Source organism: Boleophthalmus pectinirostris, unplaced genomic scaffold (genome assembly GCF_026225935.1).
Source record: "Boleophthalmus pectinirostris isolate CB_2022bp ecotype Guang Dong unplaced genomic scaffold, ASM2622593v1 HiC_scaffold_19, whole genome shotgun sequence".
NCBI classification, from domain to species: domain Eukaryota; kingdom Metazoa; phylum Chordata; class Actinopteri; order Gobiiformes; family Gobiidae; genus Boleophthalmus; species Boleophthalmus pectinirostris.
The window spans coordinates 24,604,003-24,620,460 of NW_026571140.1; the positions used below are offsets into that span (position 1 = coordinate 24,604,003).

At 39.1% G+C, this 16,458-nt stretch overlaps 1 protein-coding gene across 1 annotated transcript in view; it reads right to left on the minus strand.

Annotated features, from left to right (window-relative positions):
* The window catches only part of syt7b (synaptotagmin VIIb), a 103,769-nt gene that overhangs the window by 46,232 nt on the left and 41,079 nt on the right, over window positions 1–16,458 (minus strand). The window contains exons 2-3 of the mRNA XM_055154321.1: window positions 4,735–5,022; window positions 3,662–3,765 (exon numbers count right to left, since the gene is read on the minus strand). Of these exons, the coding sequence (XP_055010296.1) occupies window positions 3,662–3,765; window positions 4,735–5,022 (392 nt within the window). The remainder of the gene's footprint in view (window positions 1–3,661; window positions 3,766–4,734; window positions 5,023–16,458) is intronic.

Genomic DNA, 16,458 nt, shown 5'->3' on the forward strand with positions numbered 1-16,458 from the left:
TTAAGACTAATCATCATTATAGATGAAAAAAAAATACAACAATTATTAGTTGAAATGCTGCATGAGAAAAAAACATAGGGCACTTAAACATAAAATATTAAAGCTTTCATATATTTCCATTGCTTTTTTTGTAATTTCTATCTACTTTCAATCTCAATATTGCCAATGGCAAACAAGATTAAAGGCCCTGTACCTGATTTTTACTCTCTTCAGACAGTGGCTACACTATGGGTCTGTGATCAATAAAAACCCTCTGTGGTCTGATTTTGACCCTAAAGGCTTATTATTCCATGTTATATTACATGAAAATAAAATTAAACATTACTTGGTTTGAATTTAAACATTTTGTACAGCATCTTATTTCAGCTGCAGTTTCTTATAAATAGGATTTCCTAATATTTCTTGAAGCATCTGGATGAAATGCACTTTTCAGCCCTAATGGATTCAGTCATAATCAATAATTGTTACAAAAACAATTGCGTTTATTGTGGCAGAAAATAACTTCCAAAATGTCACATTTTACACCCTGATGATTCTCACTCTCTCAGGTGTAAATGTTCATAAACCCTTTTAGTGTTTTGTAAACAAAACAGTGGCACCATTTTAAGGAGAAATTTACATTTAACTTAAAAATCTGCCAAATATGCATGATTTTGCACTGTCTGAACATGACGCTCGGAGCGAGGGTCATGTTTGGTTCCATAAGTGGTTCATAAATGTATTTACTTTTAGAAGGAGTGTGGTGTATATTAAAGGTGTACTATGTATCTTTTCTGGTTTAGTAGTCCACCACCTGTTTGTCTCCATGGTTAAGATTAAGTTTAACATATACTTTACTGATCTTTCAACCAGTCTTGCTGGGGTACCCTATCAGGAGCAGTGAGCTGCTGTAGCACTGCTGCTGTAGGGACCCATCTTCAGGTGAAATAGTCTTAGTCAGGACCACCATACATGGAGTATTGGACCTATTGTGCATGTTTTGGGTTGATGGGGGAAATCAGAACGCCTGGAGAAAACCCACTCAGACATAGGGAGAACATGCAAACTCTGCACAGAAAGGCCTGGGTTTCCTCAGGAATTTAAATGAAACCTTCTTAAACTTATGCAAATTACATGTATTCAATAACAGGTCTATTTATTGCCAAATGATACCTTGAAAGCATACGTTCATACTACGAGTGGGCTCGCATCTACACAGATCTTACCTGTAACTTGGCCATCTCAAGATTGTTAATACCTATATTTTGATTATTTCCCTTCATCACTTTAGCCTTTATTTTATATAGGGCCAATTACAGGCTTAACGGATCTATAGGACTACATATAGGTATCAGCAGAGGTGAGGCAGACAGAGGGCTGATTCTGTGGGTGACATTGTGACAAGGGCAGGGAGATAAAGTGACAAGGAGAGGAATCTGGAGCGGAGCATTCAGTAAAGACAGAGAAGGAGGGTGCCACCAAAACAGAGACACAGACATAGATAGTGTGAGGGCAAACAATGATAAGACACACATTTGTTTGTCCGCTTCAGAGGGCTTTTGTAACTTAACAGTAATTGGATTCTATAGAGGATCTAACATAAGTATAAGTTTGGTGGAATAGTAAATATTTGCAGTTTGTATTTTATTTAGATTGGGGAAGCCTGGCAGACACACAGAGATTAGAGAAAAAGGGAGATATAAACAGCATATGCATGTAATAAATGCAAATAGATCAAGTAAATTCAAAACAAACAGTGTTACACTACTAAAATTTTAAAACTTATTTTCAGTAACAAGGAAAAGTTTCACCAATGCTGATACTTTTTAAATAAGAAAAAACTAATAAAATAGTTTTTAGAGCAATAGAATGAAATTTTCAACAGTAGTTAATATTTCAATGTTACCAGTACTGTTCTAAAATAGTTCTAAAACTATTCAGGTTTTGCGAATTTTCAATACTAGTTTTAGTATCAATAAGTATGTTGGTCATTTTTGACTCATTGTAAGGGCTCTGCTTTTAGCTAGAAACCGCTTAACCTTTTGATTGATTGATTTGTTTTTATTTCAAGTTTGTGCCAAGGGAGAAAAAAATTATCATAAACAAACTACATATATATTGTAAACAACAGAAAAGCACATTTCTTGAAAAGGAGTGGGAAGATACTTTTGTACTGTATCTCCATGGCCCAGCAAACCATCTAAGATACCCAGTTTAACATAAAATGATTTGCATAATAGTTTGAAACAGCTTTTACACACACACACACCCTTCTAGATAGAAACTGGGCTTGGTTTTGAAAAAAAAGTAAACATGGGTTCTCTAGTATGTCTGAAAATGAAAACAATTCAACAAATTACACAATGTCTTATCCTTTGTTGACCACTTCTTATCACTATCACAATACATAATCAATTGGAACTACAGTCACTCTGAGATGAGAGAAATAGAAAAACAGATAAACAAATTTGTGAGTAGTAAATGGCAGTGGATCAAGAATATAGATACCAGTTGCAGACACCGACTCCCATTAGCATATGAATCATTAGCATGTTTGGATGTTTGCTGCAGGGAGAAAGCGCTGAGCTGAAGATGTGTTTACAGAAAGCACCCAAGGTTTCTGATCATGTTTGTAGCCAGAGCCATGCACACAGTGGTTCCTTTAATTCAAAAACATGGAGTTATCCCTGAACAACACACAACAAGGGAACAATGTGAAGATCCAAGGACACATGAGCAGTGAGCACAGAAACAATAGTACATGGATGAAACTATATGGAATTTATACAAAGTCAGTTTCCTTTATAAAGAAATTGTGTATCTTGTGAATATTGTCTGACACATAATGTGTTTACCTCTAATAGATTGAAGCAATGACACCCTTGAACATAACATGTTGTAACGTATAAGCTTACAGCCATTATACAATATAATACATTGGGAAATAGGGCTGCATAATTAACTGCAATCAAATCAAAATTGGAATCTTAATCAAATCACAAAGGCTTTAGTTTAGACCCCAACAAATGTGTTTTGAAATGTACGCGATTCTGTTATTATTTCATAAAATTTACATTTTAATCTCTTTTTTGTGCAATTTAGTGCATTATTCAAACTGGTGGTAAGCTACTAACTGTAGCCACAGCTGTCCTGGAGGTAGCCTGACAAAAGCAAGCCAATCTAGCATTCATACTAGGCAAGGTGGGTTAAGTGTCTTGCCTAAGGACACAACAACAGTTTGCACTTGAGCCACTGCTGCCCTTCTTCAGCGAGATCGGGCACTGACCAGGAGGTTTAACCATTGTGCACAGTGAACAAAATTCTGATATTAAAAAAAGAAATTGCAAATCTATTCACTGTACTTCAAAAACAGCTTTTTTTTAATAGACCTGGACTGTTTTGTGGAAAAATACAAAAAGAAATATAAAGAATAATCAAACAAAAAACATCAAACAATGAATAACAAATAAAACTGCACAATATTATTGTGTTGACTAACATTGTGACCCTCTGTTTGCCTATGTTTTTAGAATGTATCACAGCTTTACACCTTAATTGGCCTTTTTACCTCATTAAAAACAATATGCACATCCAACATAAACAGAATCGGAGCACTAAAGCCAGTAATTGCCTCTTGAGTTTTTTCCATGATAATTGTGCTGAATTGCCACACGCCTCTTACCAGTTTGCGCTGACACCAGGTGCAGACTCCACAGAGCGCCACGAGCCAAACGCCGCACAACACCAACACGACTGACACCAGGAACACACTCAGCGAGACTGTGCCTGAAAACACACACACGCACGTATTATTAGCACTGTTCATTTCATAGAACCTGCTGTGGAGATGTGCACTGCAGAAAAATAATTATGGAGTTAAATAGCCTATTTCTACAGTATATTTTAACTTTCATGACTAGTGTAAGTTTGTGCAGTATAGCATTAGCATTGTGTAATTTTTCTAGTGGAGGGTCGGTCAAATGCTTTTCTCCATAAAGATGTTGTGGCATTTTCTGGAATGTTTCAGTATGACATTAAACCTTTTCAATCTTCAAGGAGACCAAAGCAGACCAAGTTACAGGTCAGATTTGTGGATTTGTCTAGGTATTTTTGAGCTATAAAAAAATAAAAATAAAAACACCTGTAATTTAATAAATGTAAGGTAGAGTTGTTCAATGTCATTTTGTGGAACAGTCCAACCAGAGCAGTGACATATCCATAGAAATAATCAGGTAATGGACACCCCAACCAAAAAGTTGCATAGTGCAAACATAGCTTAAAGCCGCCCACAGCAATGATGGCCCTCGCTTTGACATGCACGCCCCTCCCACGCGACCCCCGGGATGCTATTGTCCATTCCCCATGTCCCTAATACTTTGTGTGTGTGTATTAGTAATATTTATACATACTGCACATACCTAGAGCACACATATTTTCAACACAGATGAATGCAAATTATCTTAAATGCTGCCCTAACCCTAACCCTAACAGATAATGATGCATTTTCAAAGTCTGATGTCAAATTGATATTAATAATATAATATAGTACATATATGTTTTGTTAGAATACAGAATCCTTGATAAGCATGGAAACGAATATTGTGTTCTAGAGCAACACTTTTGTTTGGCTCATAACCTCTCAGCACACTGGTGAACACGCACACAAACATGGATAGCGCTACGTCTTTCTCAACAAAGTCCTGGTATCTCCATACTACAGAGGACGACACTCACCTCTATGATGAGGGCTTTTACCTGTAGGCTCTGCTCTGCCCCACACCAACAAGGAGCGGTCAAGGGCCACAGGAGACCCAACTAGTATCTCCCAACATTCAGGAGCCGTCAAACCCAGAGGACAGACGTCTGGTCCAGCTACTTCCACCCCTGGTCCAGGACCTTTCACCCCTGGCAGGAAAGCGCTCTGGTCAGGGTGCTCCGTGAAGAGTTGGAAAGAGCAAGGCCTGAACTTGTAGATCAGGTCCACATAAGCAATTCTTTGGATTTCAAGCTTAGGTCTCAGGAGAGAATCGACCAAGGAAAAGACTTGGAATTAAAAAAAATCAATTATTCTTTAAAGAAGAAAGACAAGCAGCTGCAAGACCAGATTAATGCACATAAGGAGATCCAGTGCCTGTACAACTCTACAATACAGGGAAATGTGCAGCTGAAGCAAGAGATTGCAAACTTCAAGACTGATGATTTAGAGATGCAAGAACTCAAAGCTTCTCTCCAGAAGACAGACAAAGAGCTGGAGACCCAAATGAATGCATACAAGGAGATACGATATCTGTATAACAAGTCAGTGAGAGAAAGTGGCCAGCTCAAACAAGAGCTATCCAGCACCAGTAAAGTCCTTGAAAAGATGAAGGAACAACTTAAAGCACAGGACAATACAATTGCTGAGATGAGAAACACAAAGAGGTCAGATCCAGAGGCCTGCAGAGACTCTTAAACTACACAGATGTAACCCACATCTTGGTGGAGATGTAACCCACAAAGGCAATGAGAAACTCTCCAGGAAGGTGCAGTAGGTGTTTTTTGAACTCTTCTCGAGAGAAAATATGTCACCGTGGAGAGAAAAAGAAAAGTATAATGCATGTTTGACCAAAGGAACTGTCTTCCTGCACTGACAAATTTCAAAACTAATGTACACCTATTAGTGAAAAATATGATGAAGTGAAACAAAGTAACTTAACTCCCTGGGGGTGTGATGCTAACTGGAAACTCAGCTCTGTCTAAAGCTCTGTTACTCAAGTTAGACTTTCATCTGAGCTTTGTTTTAACACAACTTGACCACAAAGACCTGATTTAGGTAGAACTATAAGAGCTGAGCTGATTTGTGCTGGTAATCAAGTCTCTTACACATAAAATTAGAGTCACAAGATAGCCAGCATTAGCCAACAGTTGAACATTCATATTGATCACAGGCTTCTGAAATTATGTTATTTAAATCTATTTTATATTTTCTGGTAAATGCTGACATTTTTATATAGTGCTTTTTCACTTTCAAGGCACTCAAAAAGCTTTATATCAAGAAACCACTTCCCCATTCACAAACATTCACACACCAGGGTACACAGACACTGGGGGTGAAGTGGACACACCTCACCCTAAGGACACAATGACAGCGCTCATCTGTGGGAGTTGGAATTGCACTGCCAACCTGTGGATCAGTGGATCTGATTGCTCAGCCAATGAGTATGAATATTTTTTCCTGAGTTTCAGACAAGAAAAAAAAATGTTTTGGCTGTGTTTGTTAATGTATGCATTTTGTCATCATGGTAACTACAGAATGACTTCAATGCTATTCTCCTCATTGTATTATTATTTGTGCAATAATAGAATCTTATTGACAAAGGCCTTTTTAATGAAAACACATAGGTATCATCTCCTGCAGTGGCCTGGGTGCCTTCATATCTTCCTGTCCTATTCATCATCATCAGCTGCCATCTGTCATCAGTAAGAGACAGAGACAAATGGAAGCTGAGAATGCAGGAAAATAAGACAAAACTAGAGGCACAGGGAGGAAGAGGATGCACTTAAAAATGCACTGAGTCTATCTCACAATAGCGAAGGTAAAACTAGAGGCATTGTGTAGTTTGACAGTGAATGCGACCTAGATATCGAGATAGCCAGCTAGATAGAGACAGGTATGTAATTTGTCTTTTTTTCTCCACATAGTAATCATTGGTCTCATTTGCGGAAGAAGATTTGCACCTTTGGTACTTTTACCATAATCATACTGACGTAAAGAAAACATAATTTATCCAGACCTGGGGCCAATCAAATGACTACACAGGCATCTTTTTGACACTTTGATTTGTCATTTGTCCCTATATATCAATGTGTACCTTCCTACATATTTACAATGCTTTGAATGAGCAGTATGTAAATTTTCTGGTTGCAGGTCCTCCCATTTGCTTGTCTATGGAGATATTATTGTTTTGCCTGAAATAATCCATGAAGAATTGAAAAAGCACATGCAAGGTAGATAAGCTCATTGCCAAGAAAGATTGCGCAGGCAAAGCAATAACATCGCCATGGAGACAAACAGGTGGCAGACACACACCACCAGAGAAGTTACATGCAGATTAAAGATCTTGAAACAGATCTAATTTACAATAAACAACTATTTGAACATCCCTAATGAAGCTCAATGTTCTGTTCATGTTATCAATACAGTGTGCAGATGTCAAGACAAGATCATATCACACAAGGCCAGAAGCTACACAATTACCAGCTTCCGCCTCCTCTCCTGTGGAACATAAATCCTCTGTAATTTTATTCTGGTTGTGAGGGATGAAAAGTTCTCATAGCTTCATAACATTTGTCAACGATATTTTGTCTGAATTACAAACTCCCAACTCTGTCATTCAGTCTTTTGCTTTGAATGCAGAAGCACGTTAGCAAAACATTGTGGGCAAACAGTGAGCTCATAACTACTGACTACTTTAGCCCATTGTATTCCTATCCTTGTATGCACCTCAAACATTGACTGGGATTAACGAACAGAGAGTAGATCAGCTTCAAAAAACATTGCACTTAATATATTCTTCCTGTGAACAAACTTTAGATTTGATTTGAAAGTAAATTTATCAAATGGAAGTTTTAGGAAATGTAAATCATATGGCTAATTTGGATATACTGGATTGCTTGGAGAGAAAAAATTTGTTATATAGAAAGTCTGTTGCAGTATAAAGTAGAGCCTGACCGATATATCGGTTGGCCGATATTATCGGCTGATATGGGCACCTCGAGGCATATCGGCTATCGGCCGCTGATAGGGGCCGATATTTCACGTGGGCATATGATACGTCGTTAAAAATCTTAGACTCTCTACATTATGTTCATTTAATCCAATTTACAGACAGATAAATGTCCTAATATGTGGCTCCACATCAGTATTTATCTACCGGAGTCATTTATCCGTGCGTGTGTGTCCGTACTGTCTGTCCCTGAACACACCACAGAGTCGCGTCACTCATGTGCGTTTGTTTACATCCGCAGACACAGATCCAAACATTGAGATTGTATTCTTTTTACGGACAATCGGTTTGAGTCTGAATTAAAAGGACATTTATTAGTGCAGATTTGTGATGTGAGGAGGAGCCTGTATGAGCGGTGAGTGTTGGAAATATGTCGACTTTGAAGCTAGTTTTAGTCATTTGTTATGGGTTAGCTGCTGTAGCTCCCGCACATAAACAGTCTGTTTTCTATTGGTCTATTGTAAAGTGACTATATTGGCCGTATATTTGTTACTGGACCAGCACTGATATGTAAATGAGCTGTGAATAGACGTGTGAATTATGACATTTGCGCATATCATTAATTACCGCGGCGCGCAGCATTTACGGCTAAAGGCTAATAGCGCTAGTTTCTTTACTAGTTATGGGTCCGTCGCGAACGAAATGACTCTTCGAGCCGGCTCTTTGAAGCGAACGACGGGAGCCTGATCCATATTGGGAGCCGTGTTTTCTCTTTTTCTCTCACTTTTTTTCTGTTCACGCCGCGTGCAGACTCGTGGTAGTTTGACAGCGGCAGCGGCTGAAAACGAAACTTTGAGAAATTTGCGTGTACATAGGATAAAAAAACAAAAAAAACAAAAAACGAGCATATTTGGCTGTAGTTTATCATAAAATAAATAAGTCCTGGTTTAGACCTTTTTCAGTCCTGGTTTAGACCTGGTTCAGTCCTGATTCAGTCCTGCTTTAGACTGCTTTAGACCTGCTTGCAACAAAACAATCTGAAGAGCCGCTTGGGAGCCAAAAGAATCAGCAGCTTTTAGTGAGCCAAGCCAAACGAGCCGGTTCTCTAAAAAGAACTGGAATACCCATCACTAGCGTCTAGAATGTGATGCAAAAATGCCATTAAGCCAACCTACTGTCTGTAAATATGATGTAAAGAGGCAGAATAACAATAAATGTTGCCTAAATAAACCCAATTTAAAATCCATCAGAGCCAAACCTAAGTTTTTTAAACAATTCAACATTTATAGTGAATTTTTACATCACTAAATATATCGGCGATTATATCGACTATCGGCAGCTCCAACTCCCATTATATCGGTTTCATATCGGCCACAGCAAAATCCATATTGGTCGGGCTCTAGTATAAAGTCTGTTGGTCCATTGTATTTTCAGTTGCCGTCAATAGCTTTGTCCAAAATACAGAACAAGGTGTGGGCTTGAGTTCAAAAAGTTTACTATTTCCTTTTCATAAAATAACTGACATTGCACCAAGAGGTTATATTTTTTGCCTAGTGATGCACCGATTTTCTAGCCTGATTCATCAGCCGGTTTCACTTCGTGGAAACCATCTGACCTCGTAGTGTTAGGATTCGTTCACTCGACAGTAGGCGAGCATTCGCTGCTATTTGGTCATGATGTATGTAATGCACCGCTAACAGGGCTAACTGATTTATTAAGCTCTCCCAAGTCCCGTAGGAAGAAGGGCAATACCGTCTTTCCCCTTAATAAAATTCACCAAACATTCTCTTTGTTCTGGCTTTAACTCCTTGATCTTGGGAATCATTGCCAACTCAGAATATGGCTTTTCACTGATTGACTGGTGCCCGGACTCGCACTTCTGGGGTTCTTGCAAACCGTCTAGTGCAGACATGTCAATCTCAGGCCCGGGGCCCAAATTTGGCCCACGATATAATTATATTTGGCCTGCACGATCATATCAAATATATATTAGAGCTGGCCCGCTGGCTACAGATAGGCTACAGAGACATTATTTATTTAAAAATGTTGTTATTATTTTACATTATGCTTGTTATGAATTCAGTGTTTAACATTACATATCTCAAAAGAAGAGAAAACATGCAGATGTTCTTGAAAATTTTCAATAAATATTTAGTTTGGACCACGACTTCGTCTCAGTTTTTAATTTTGGTCCTCTGTGGATTTGAGATTTGATATCCCTGGTCTAGTGTATTTTGATTCCTGACCTAGTTGCTGGAGAGAAATGAAACTGAGTGGTGGCACTAGGTGGCGCCAGCCTCTCTACCGATTTTCAGGTTTCAGTTCCAATTCCGATATTAGCTTTATCTGTCAATACCTGATATCAACTGATACCAGTGCAGAGACTGAAAACAGCATGTATTTCCTTTCAACTAAAACAAAATAAGACACAACTGATCCAGATGTGTTCCTCAAATCACTACAAAACAGCTTTGTATGAATAAAAGTTAAAACATGAGACTTTCTAGGCCAACTACATCAATGTGTCCAACCAGAATATTACAAAGCCGGTGTTGATACCGGTATCGGATTAGTACATCCCTATTTTACCCACATAGATATGGCTCTGGTAATGGCTAGCTTTAAATATGGTCGGCAGTTTTTGGTTTTTTTGACAGGCATTGGAAGCTAAATCTCCACTATAGTTCAATAATTTCCAAACTTATCTGGAAAAGCAATGACATTCAGAAACAAATAAGCTTTTGTGCATTCTGGTTAGTTTATTTGGCTCTTATTGATGTATCATGGCTAAACAACCGAGGTCTCAATCACACCATTGTTCACTGTTTTCCTTTCGATTTGTACCAACACATTGTAAAAACTGAGAAAAGCCGAACAAATCAGTGGAAAAAAATCGAGCGAGACAAAAAAAGTGTCTAAGAGAAGAATGACTTGCTTTCCAAAGTGCCTCGTGTGTGGGCACAAAAGTCTGACAGTCTTCAGTTTGTGGAGTGTTATCAGCAGGGGAACTCAGAGTCAGTCCCTCTACAACACAATGCATAAATACAACAAATCAGGCAGCTTAAAGGTGCACTATGTAACTTTCCTGGGAGAGGGTTTGCCATCTGCCTGTTTCCATGGAGATATTATTGCTTTTCCTAGAAGTTTCCACACTATGGCATTAAAGGTCCTATATTACACAAAACTGACAAAATTGTGAGCTTTAAACCATGTTATAATGTTGTTAAATCATCAAAAATATACCTGGAGTTGTGTTTTTCTCATATACACATGTTTGAGTAACTATTATTAGTCTGTCTACAGTTCCAAAGCTTAAAATGCTCTGTCTATCCTGTGATGTCTTCTATTCTATTAAAGGTGTATAGAGTTTAAAAACACAGTGGAGCACATCCTGTATTACCCATATAACACCGCAAGGTTGCACAGAGTGTTTTCTGTTTGAGAGAAGAACTCAGCCTAAATCCGCAGGGTCTGTGTGCTAAACATGTGTGAATGAAACAAAACACACCTCCAGGTATGTTTGTGATGAGATAACAACATTAAAACATGGATTAAAGCTCACAAGATAAATAATCAACCAAAATGACACACATAAATTGAGTAGTAATTGCTTTGTGCATGGACAGATTTATTCCCAGGCATAGCATAGATCTGGTTAATTCGTGTTTGTACTATTGGATCGGTTTCTCTTGGCTCATTTTAAATCTTTAGTTACCAGCTCTGAGAATAATGTCTGCTGGCATCCATCTAGCTGAGACATACCAAAATGACACACTGCGCTGTAAAGGGACTTCTGCAATAGCCCTGTGAGGACGCTTATTATAGCACTTGTCAATTCAAACCCCAAGGCTCAAATTTCATTATGTAGACCCAGAACTCAGCCAATATAATAAGCCAACTTCCCTTTTCAAATCACTGTTGACCAATCCTATCTGAAAATCCTGCAGTTGTTTGGTCAGGATCACAAAACAAGACTATGTGTGGCTCAACGGGCTAGGCATTCCTCATACAACATTCATATTAGGCTTTGCACCTTCCAACCAATCTGCTCCAGGGCAAGACTTTTGCCAAGAAGCCAAGTGCAGACCCTCCTAGACCCACCTGCTGCACCCTCTCAAACAGAATGAACTACCATCTGTTAGAAACCGGCCTCATTAGCAAGTGCTTTGGGTAATTGTGGTGTAGGCGTACTTTAACATTATTAATCAAAAGCATTTATGCCCGCCTGTGATCAGTAGTTAATATAAAATTATTAGACTTAGACAAACATTATTGATCCACGAGGGAAATTATTTGAGCACAGTAGCTCACACATCACAATATATTATAATAACAAAGAGCAAAAATATGAATTCTAATAATACATTCAAAATAAGTAGCAACAATAATGAGAGACTGGTTCCAAATAACTGGTGTGAACTGTTGACTCTCAGCTATATAAAGAGGTCGTAAGGAATAAGAGTGGAAAGATGAAATAGTGATTGACAGGACAGAAGGTTATCTATTACATAAGGGTGAGTTGTTGAACAGTTGTATGGAGTATGGTATGAATGTAATCCTGTATCAGAGCTATAGGAGCCTGTTTGAGAATGAAAATATACATACAAAAAGTTGCCATGGATTCATTAACTAAGCAAAAACTTAATTAGCAACATCAATCGGGCACCGTGATAACTAAGAATTTGATATTTGTTTTACTTTAATGTATTTATTTCATGTAGGGTCAAAAAACTGAAAAGACAAGAAGACAATTTACACAGTTACAGTTTAATACAAATCTTTCCACTTTACCGTTTCCAGCTGCTCTTAATCTTGCCCAAAGCTAAATGCCATGTAATGTGTCTTTATTAGCCGCACAATTATTCGTATTTTGTAATAATGTGATGAATTTGCCTTCTTTTCTGGGTTATACCTCTTTTGGAATGGTTTTTCCAATGAGATCCTGAGATGAACCTTAAGCTCATGCATAAAGAGGAGTAGGGGGCGAAGGGGGTGGGGGGAGATGGATAAGAGAGGGAGAGAAAGCAGAGAGGAAGAGAGAGGAGAGAGAGAAAGAGGAGAGGGAGGAGGATCTGGACAAGAGAGAGAGACAAGAGAGAGTGAAAAGGGAAGGAAAAGGAGAAGAGAGGGAAAGGGACAGGAGGTGGACAAGACAGGAAGTGGAGATGGCCAAGAGAGGGAGAAGGAGGAGCGGAGGAGTAGAAGAGGTGGAGGAGGAGAGAGAGGGAAGAGAGGAAGAGAAGATAGAGAAGGAGAGAGGAGAGGGAGAGGTGGAGGAGAGGAAGAGGAGGAGGAGGAGGAGAGAGAGGGGGACAGGAGATGACTGAGAGAGGGAGAGAAAAAGAGAGAGAGAGAAGATGGAGAAGGAGAGAGGAATGGGAGAGGTGGAGATGGAGGAGAGGAAGAGGAAAAAGTGGAAGAGGAGAGAGAGGAGGAGAAGCAAGAGAGAAAGAGAGCAAGCGAGAGATGATGGAGAAGGAGAGAGAGGGAGGTATAGAAATGGAGGAGAGGACGAGGAGAGACAGAGATAGAGAAGAGGAGTGAGAGAGGGTGAGAAGATGGAGAAGGGGAGAGAGGAGAGGGGGAGGAAAAGGACAGGGAGTGGAGAGGCAAAGGAGTGGGAGTGTATTGGGAGAGGAGAGGAAGAGGAGGGAGAGAGGAAGAGGAGAGAGAGAAGGAGCAAAGATGGAGAAGGAGAGCGAGAGAACAGGGAGAGCAGAGGGAGACAGTGGGACAGTGCAGAGGAGGAGAATATGCATGTCACATCCAGCATGCACTGACACTGTTCTGCTGCCAACGTGCTTCGACTCCAAATTAACCTCTTATAATCTGCAAAGCTTTGAAATATTTCCTTCATCGAGTTATGCATTTTAGTTATGAATTTGTCTACAAGCACGCTCTATTATGATGATGTGATTTCAGACAGCAGCAGCAAGGAGCAACTAGTGAAGATAAAACTGTGTTATTCCTTTGTTTCCAACGAGAGTATATGAGCAGGTACATGTAAAAAGCTCAAATCTAAGTAAATTGTGACAAAACCACAATATTTGGTGTGATTTCACATGCAGCAGCTCAGACAGGCTGCACTAAGGCAGTTTCACTTTACCAAAAATCTAAACATGTGGATAATAATGAAGTGCTAAAGGATTTGTAAGAGCTAGTTCAGTAATATTTATTTAATGTAAAAAAAAAAAAAGAAAGAAAATATTGCAACAAAAACCTGTAGTGCAGAAAGCAATGTCATCTATAGGAGGTCAATGTTGTGTCACCTTCTGTGCTCACTATACCTGCCCACTGTCCCATAGTGTTACTGTGCACTGCTGAAGTGCCAACTTGGTTCAGTAAACATGGACTGACTCCAGCTGCAGCGCCCCCTGTGTCTTTGGCCTCACACTGCGAGACCCCTGTGGCTCCATGTGTAAACAAAACACTATGTCATAACTACACATGATCACAGCCCCCTCCTTCTTCTGTATTTAGTCATACGTCTGTGTGCAATCGACATGAGAGGCTTTATAATTAAAATAAAACAAATGATACTTTTCATTTGTCAAGTGGATGCTCTCTGCTGTTCTCATATTAATTGCTCTTCGTGTCTCCCTTAGTCTGCGCTCATTTTCACTCGGTTGGTGATTAAATAAATTACCAAGAATTGATTAGAGCTGTTCATTTGAAAAATGGGCTTTGTGAAGTAGTTTTTATCTTTTGCTCAGTTTGTGTGATTCCACTTCACAGAGTACAATACAATACTCAGACTGTATGTTCAAGGGCAGAAGGACATAATGATTTGCACACATACCTCACAGTAAGAAGCTCCTGGGTCCTGGACTGAGCAGTGCTCCTCGGATTCACTGATGTCCGTGACTTCCATTAAAAACACTGATGAACGTTTCTGAAGAGGTCTAGCGCTTATCACTCGCTAATCTTAACTAAGCTTGGGAGTTCACGCTTTAGTTTACAGTGCCCTGGTGACTGTGCGTTTGTGAGTTTTAAGATAGGCGTTTGGTTGCAACTCCTCTGTCAATTTGCCCTGGCGCAGTTTCAGAAACGGCTCTTGACTGAATGGGAATGTATGTGCCCATAATACATTAGTGAGCATATAGTTTCTCTATGTGATTGCATTGTCTTTCTATGTTTTGCAAAAGTGTCTAATCTGCAATATAAGAATCCAATACAATAACCACGTCTAACCACATACTTTTCATTTTTGTCACGCTGGTCTTTTTTGCTCTCTCTTTATGTAAAGCACAATGCATGTCCCACCAATCAACTGTAATTAAGTAGAATACCAATTACCCACACCCAACTGATACTTTCTATCCTATTCTCTTTGGTCTTTCGTCCACGTATCCCTCTTCTCTTCTCTTTGTCAGGCTTCTCCACTCGTCCACCTGCTGTGCCTATCTGCAGCCTCTTTACTCTGGCCTGGTGTTAGCGGCTGGCATCGCTCGGAGAATGAGCACTATTAGTCACTCGAGACCCCCGGCAGAGTGGGTAGGCTCTGTGTGAAGAGGTCCACTGCCACAGGATCTGACCCTCCACAACCACGCTGGGGAATGGTGGGAGGAACACTGCCAACCAATTATACGCAAAACTACCAAAGGGATTTGAAAGAAGGAGAAAGGGGCACTGTGAAACACTATGGCAGCATAAAAGCACAACTATGCCTTGTACAGCTCTATCATTGGAGCTTGTCATATGAATTGCTAAGCTGTCAAACTGTAAAAAGACTCAAGTATGGAAAAAAAAAAGTTACACAACGTTACATTCAACAGCGCTGTGTTTTTCTTGGCACAAGGATTGAGCTCAATTATCAAAAATTATGATTACCTAATTTGCAATTGTGAAGAGTTCAAGAAGTATTATTAAAGGTGATTATTTGGGTCCCAGAGTAATCGTATTATGCACAAAAATCATAATGACTGACAACTGAAACTTTATTTATAATGCACCTTAAAAACAACCAAGCTGAACAAAGTGCTACAATATTAAAACACAGAATAAACCAATAAATATGACAATATTGAAATAAATACGCCAACATCTCAGTGAGTTAAAGGCCAAAGTGAACAATTGCCTTTTAAGAAGTTATTTAAAAACAGATACAGAATGGCAAAGCACATTCAAATGATGTCTAATGATGTTAAATTATTGCTTGAGTAACATCATTAAACTAACACCACTCAAATTTTCAAAAGTTAGTGGAATCATTCTAACTCTAAATAATTCACTGCAAATATAATGCAAATCTGTTAATGGAGACAAGATCGTGCTTTGGATAATGTATGTAGTTTGATATTAGTTGTGCCAAAGCTTTCATTTAAAAGTAACGTCTTCTTCTTCTTCTTAAGTAGGGGTGGGTGACATATGCCAAAAAATAATACCGCAACTACTATAATTTCAGAGCACCTGAATATAAGCTGCATCAAATAAAATAAAAAATAAATGAAAAATAAAAATAAAATTGCACATAGTATATAGGCCGCACCTGTCTATAAGCCACAGGTGCCTCTGAAAGCTTTTGTCGTCTTTTTGCTTTGAGTCAGTTGGTCACGCTGCCGTCGCCAACGTCTCACCAAGAGCTCTATTTCCTTCTTCGACAGTCAGATCATTTGCCTTTAACTTAAAAGCTGCATCATACACATTTCTTTGTGTATTTTCCATGAGGAGGGTGTGTGCAGGAAGCACAAAATAACTGTTCAAAACACAATCAAACTAGCATCTTCCTCGGCGCATCACCTCTTCTCCTGTCTGTTTCGCTCTTGCACCCCTG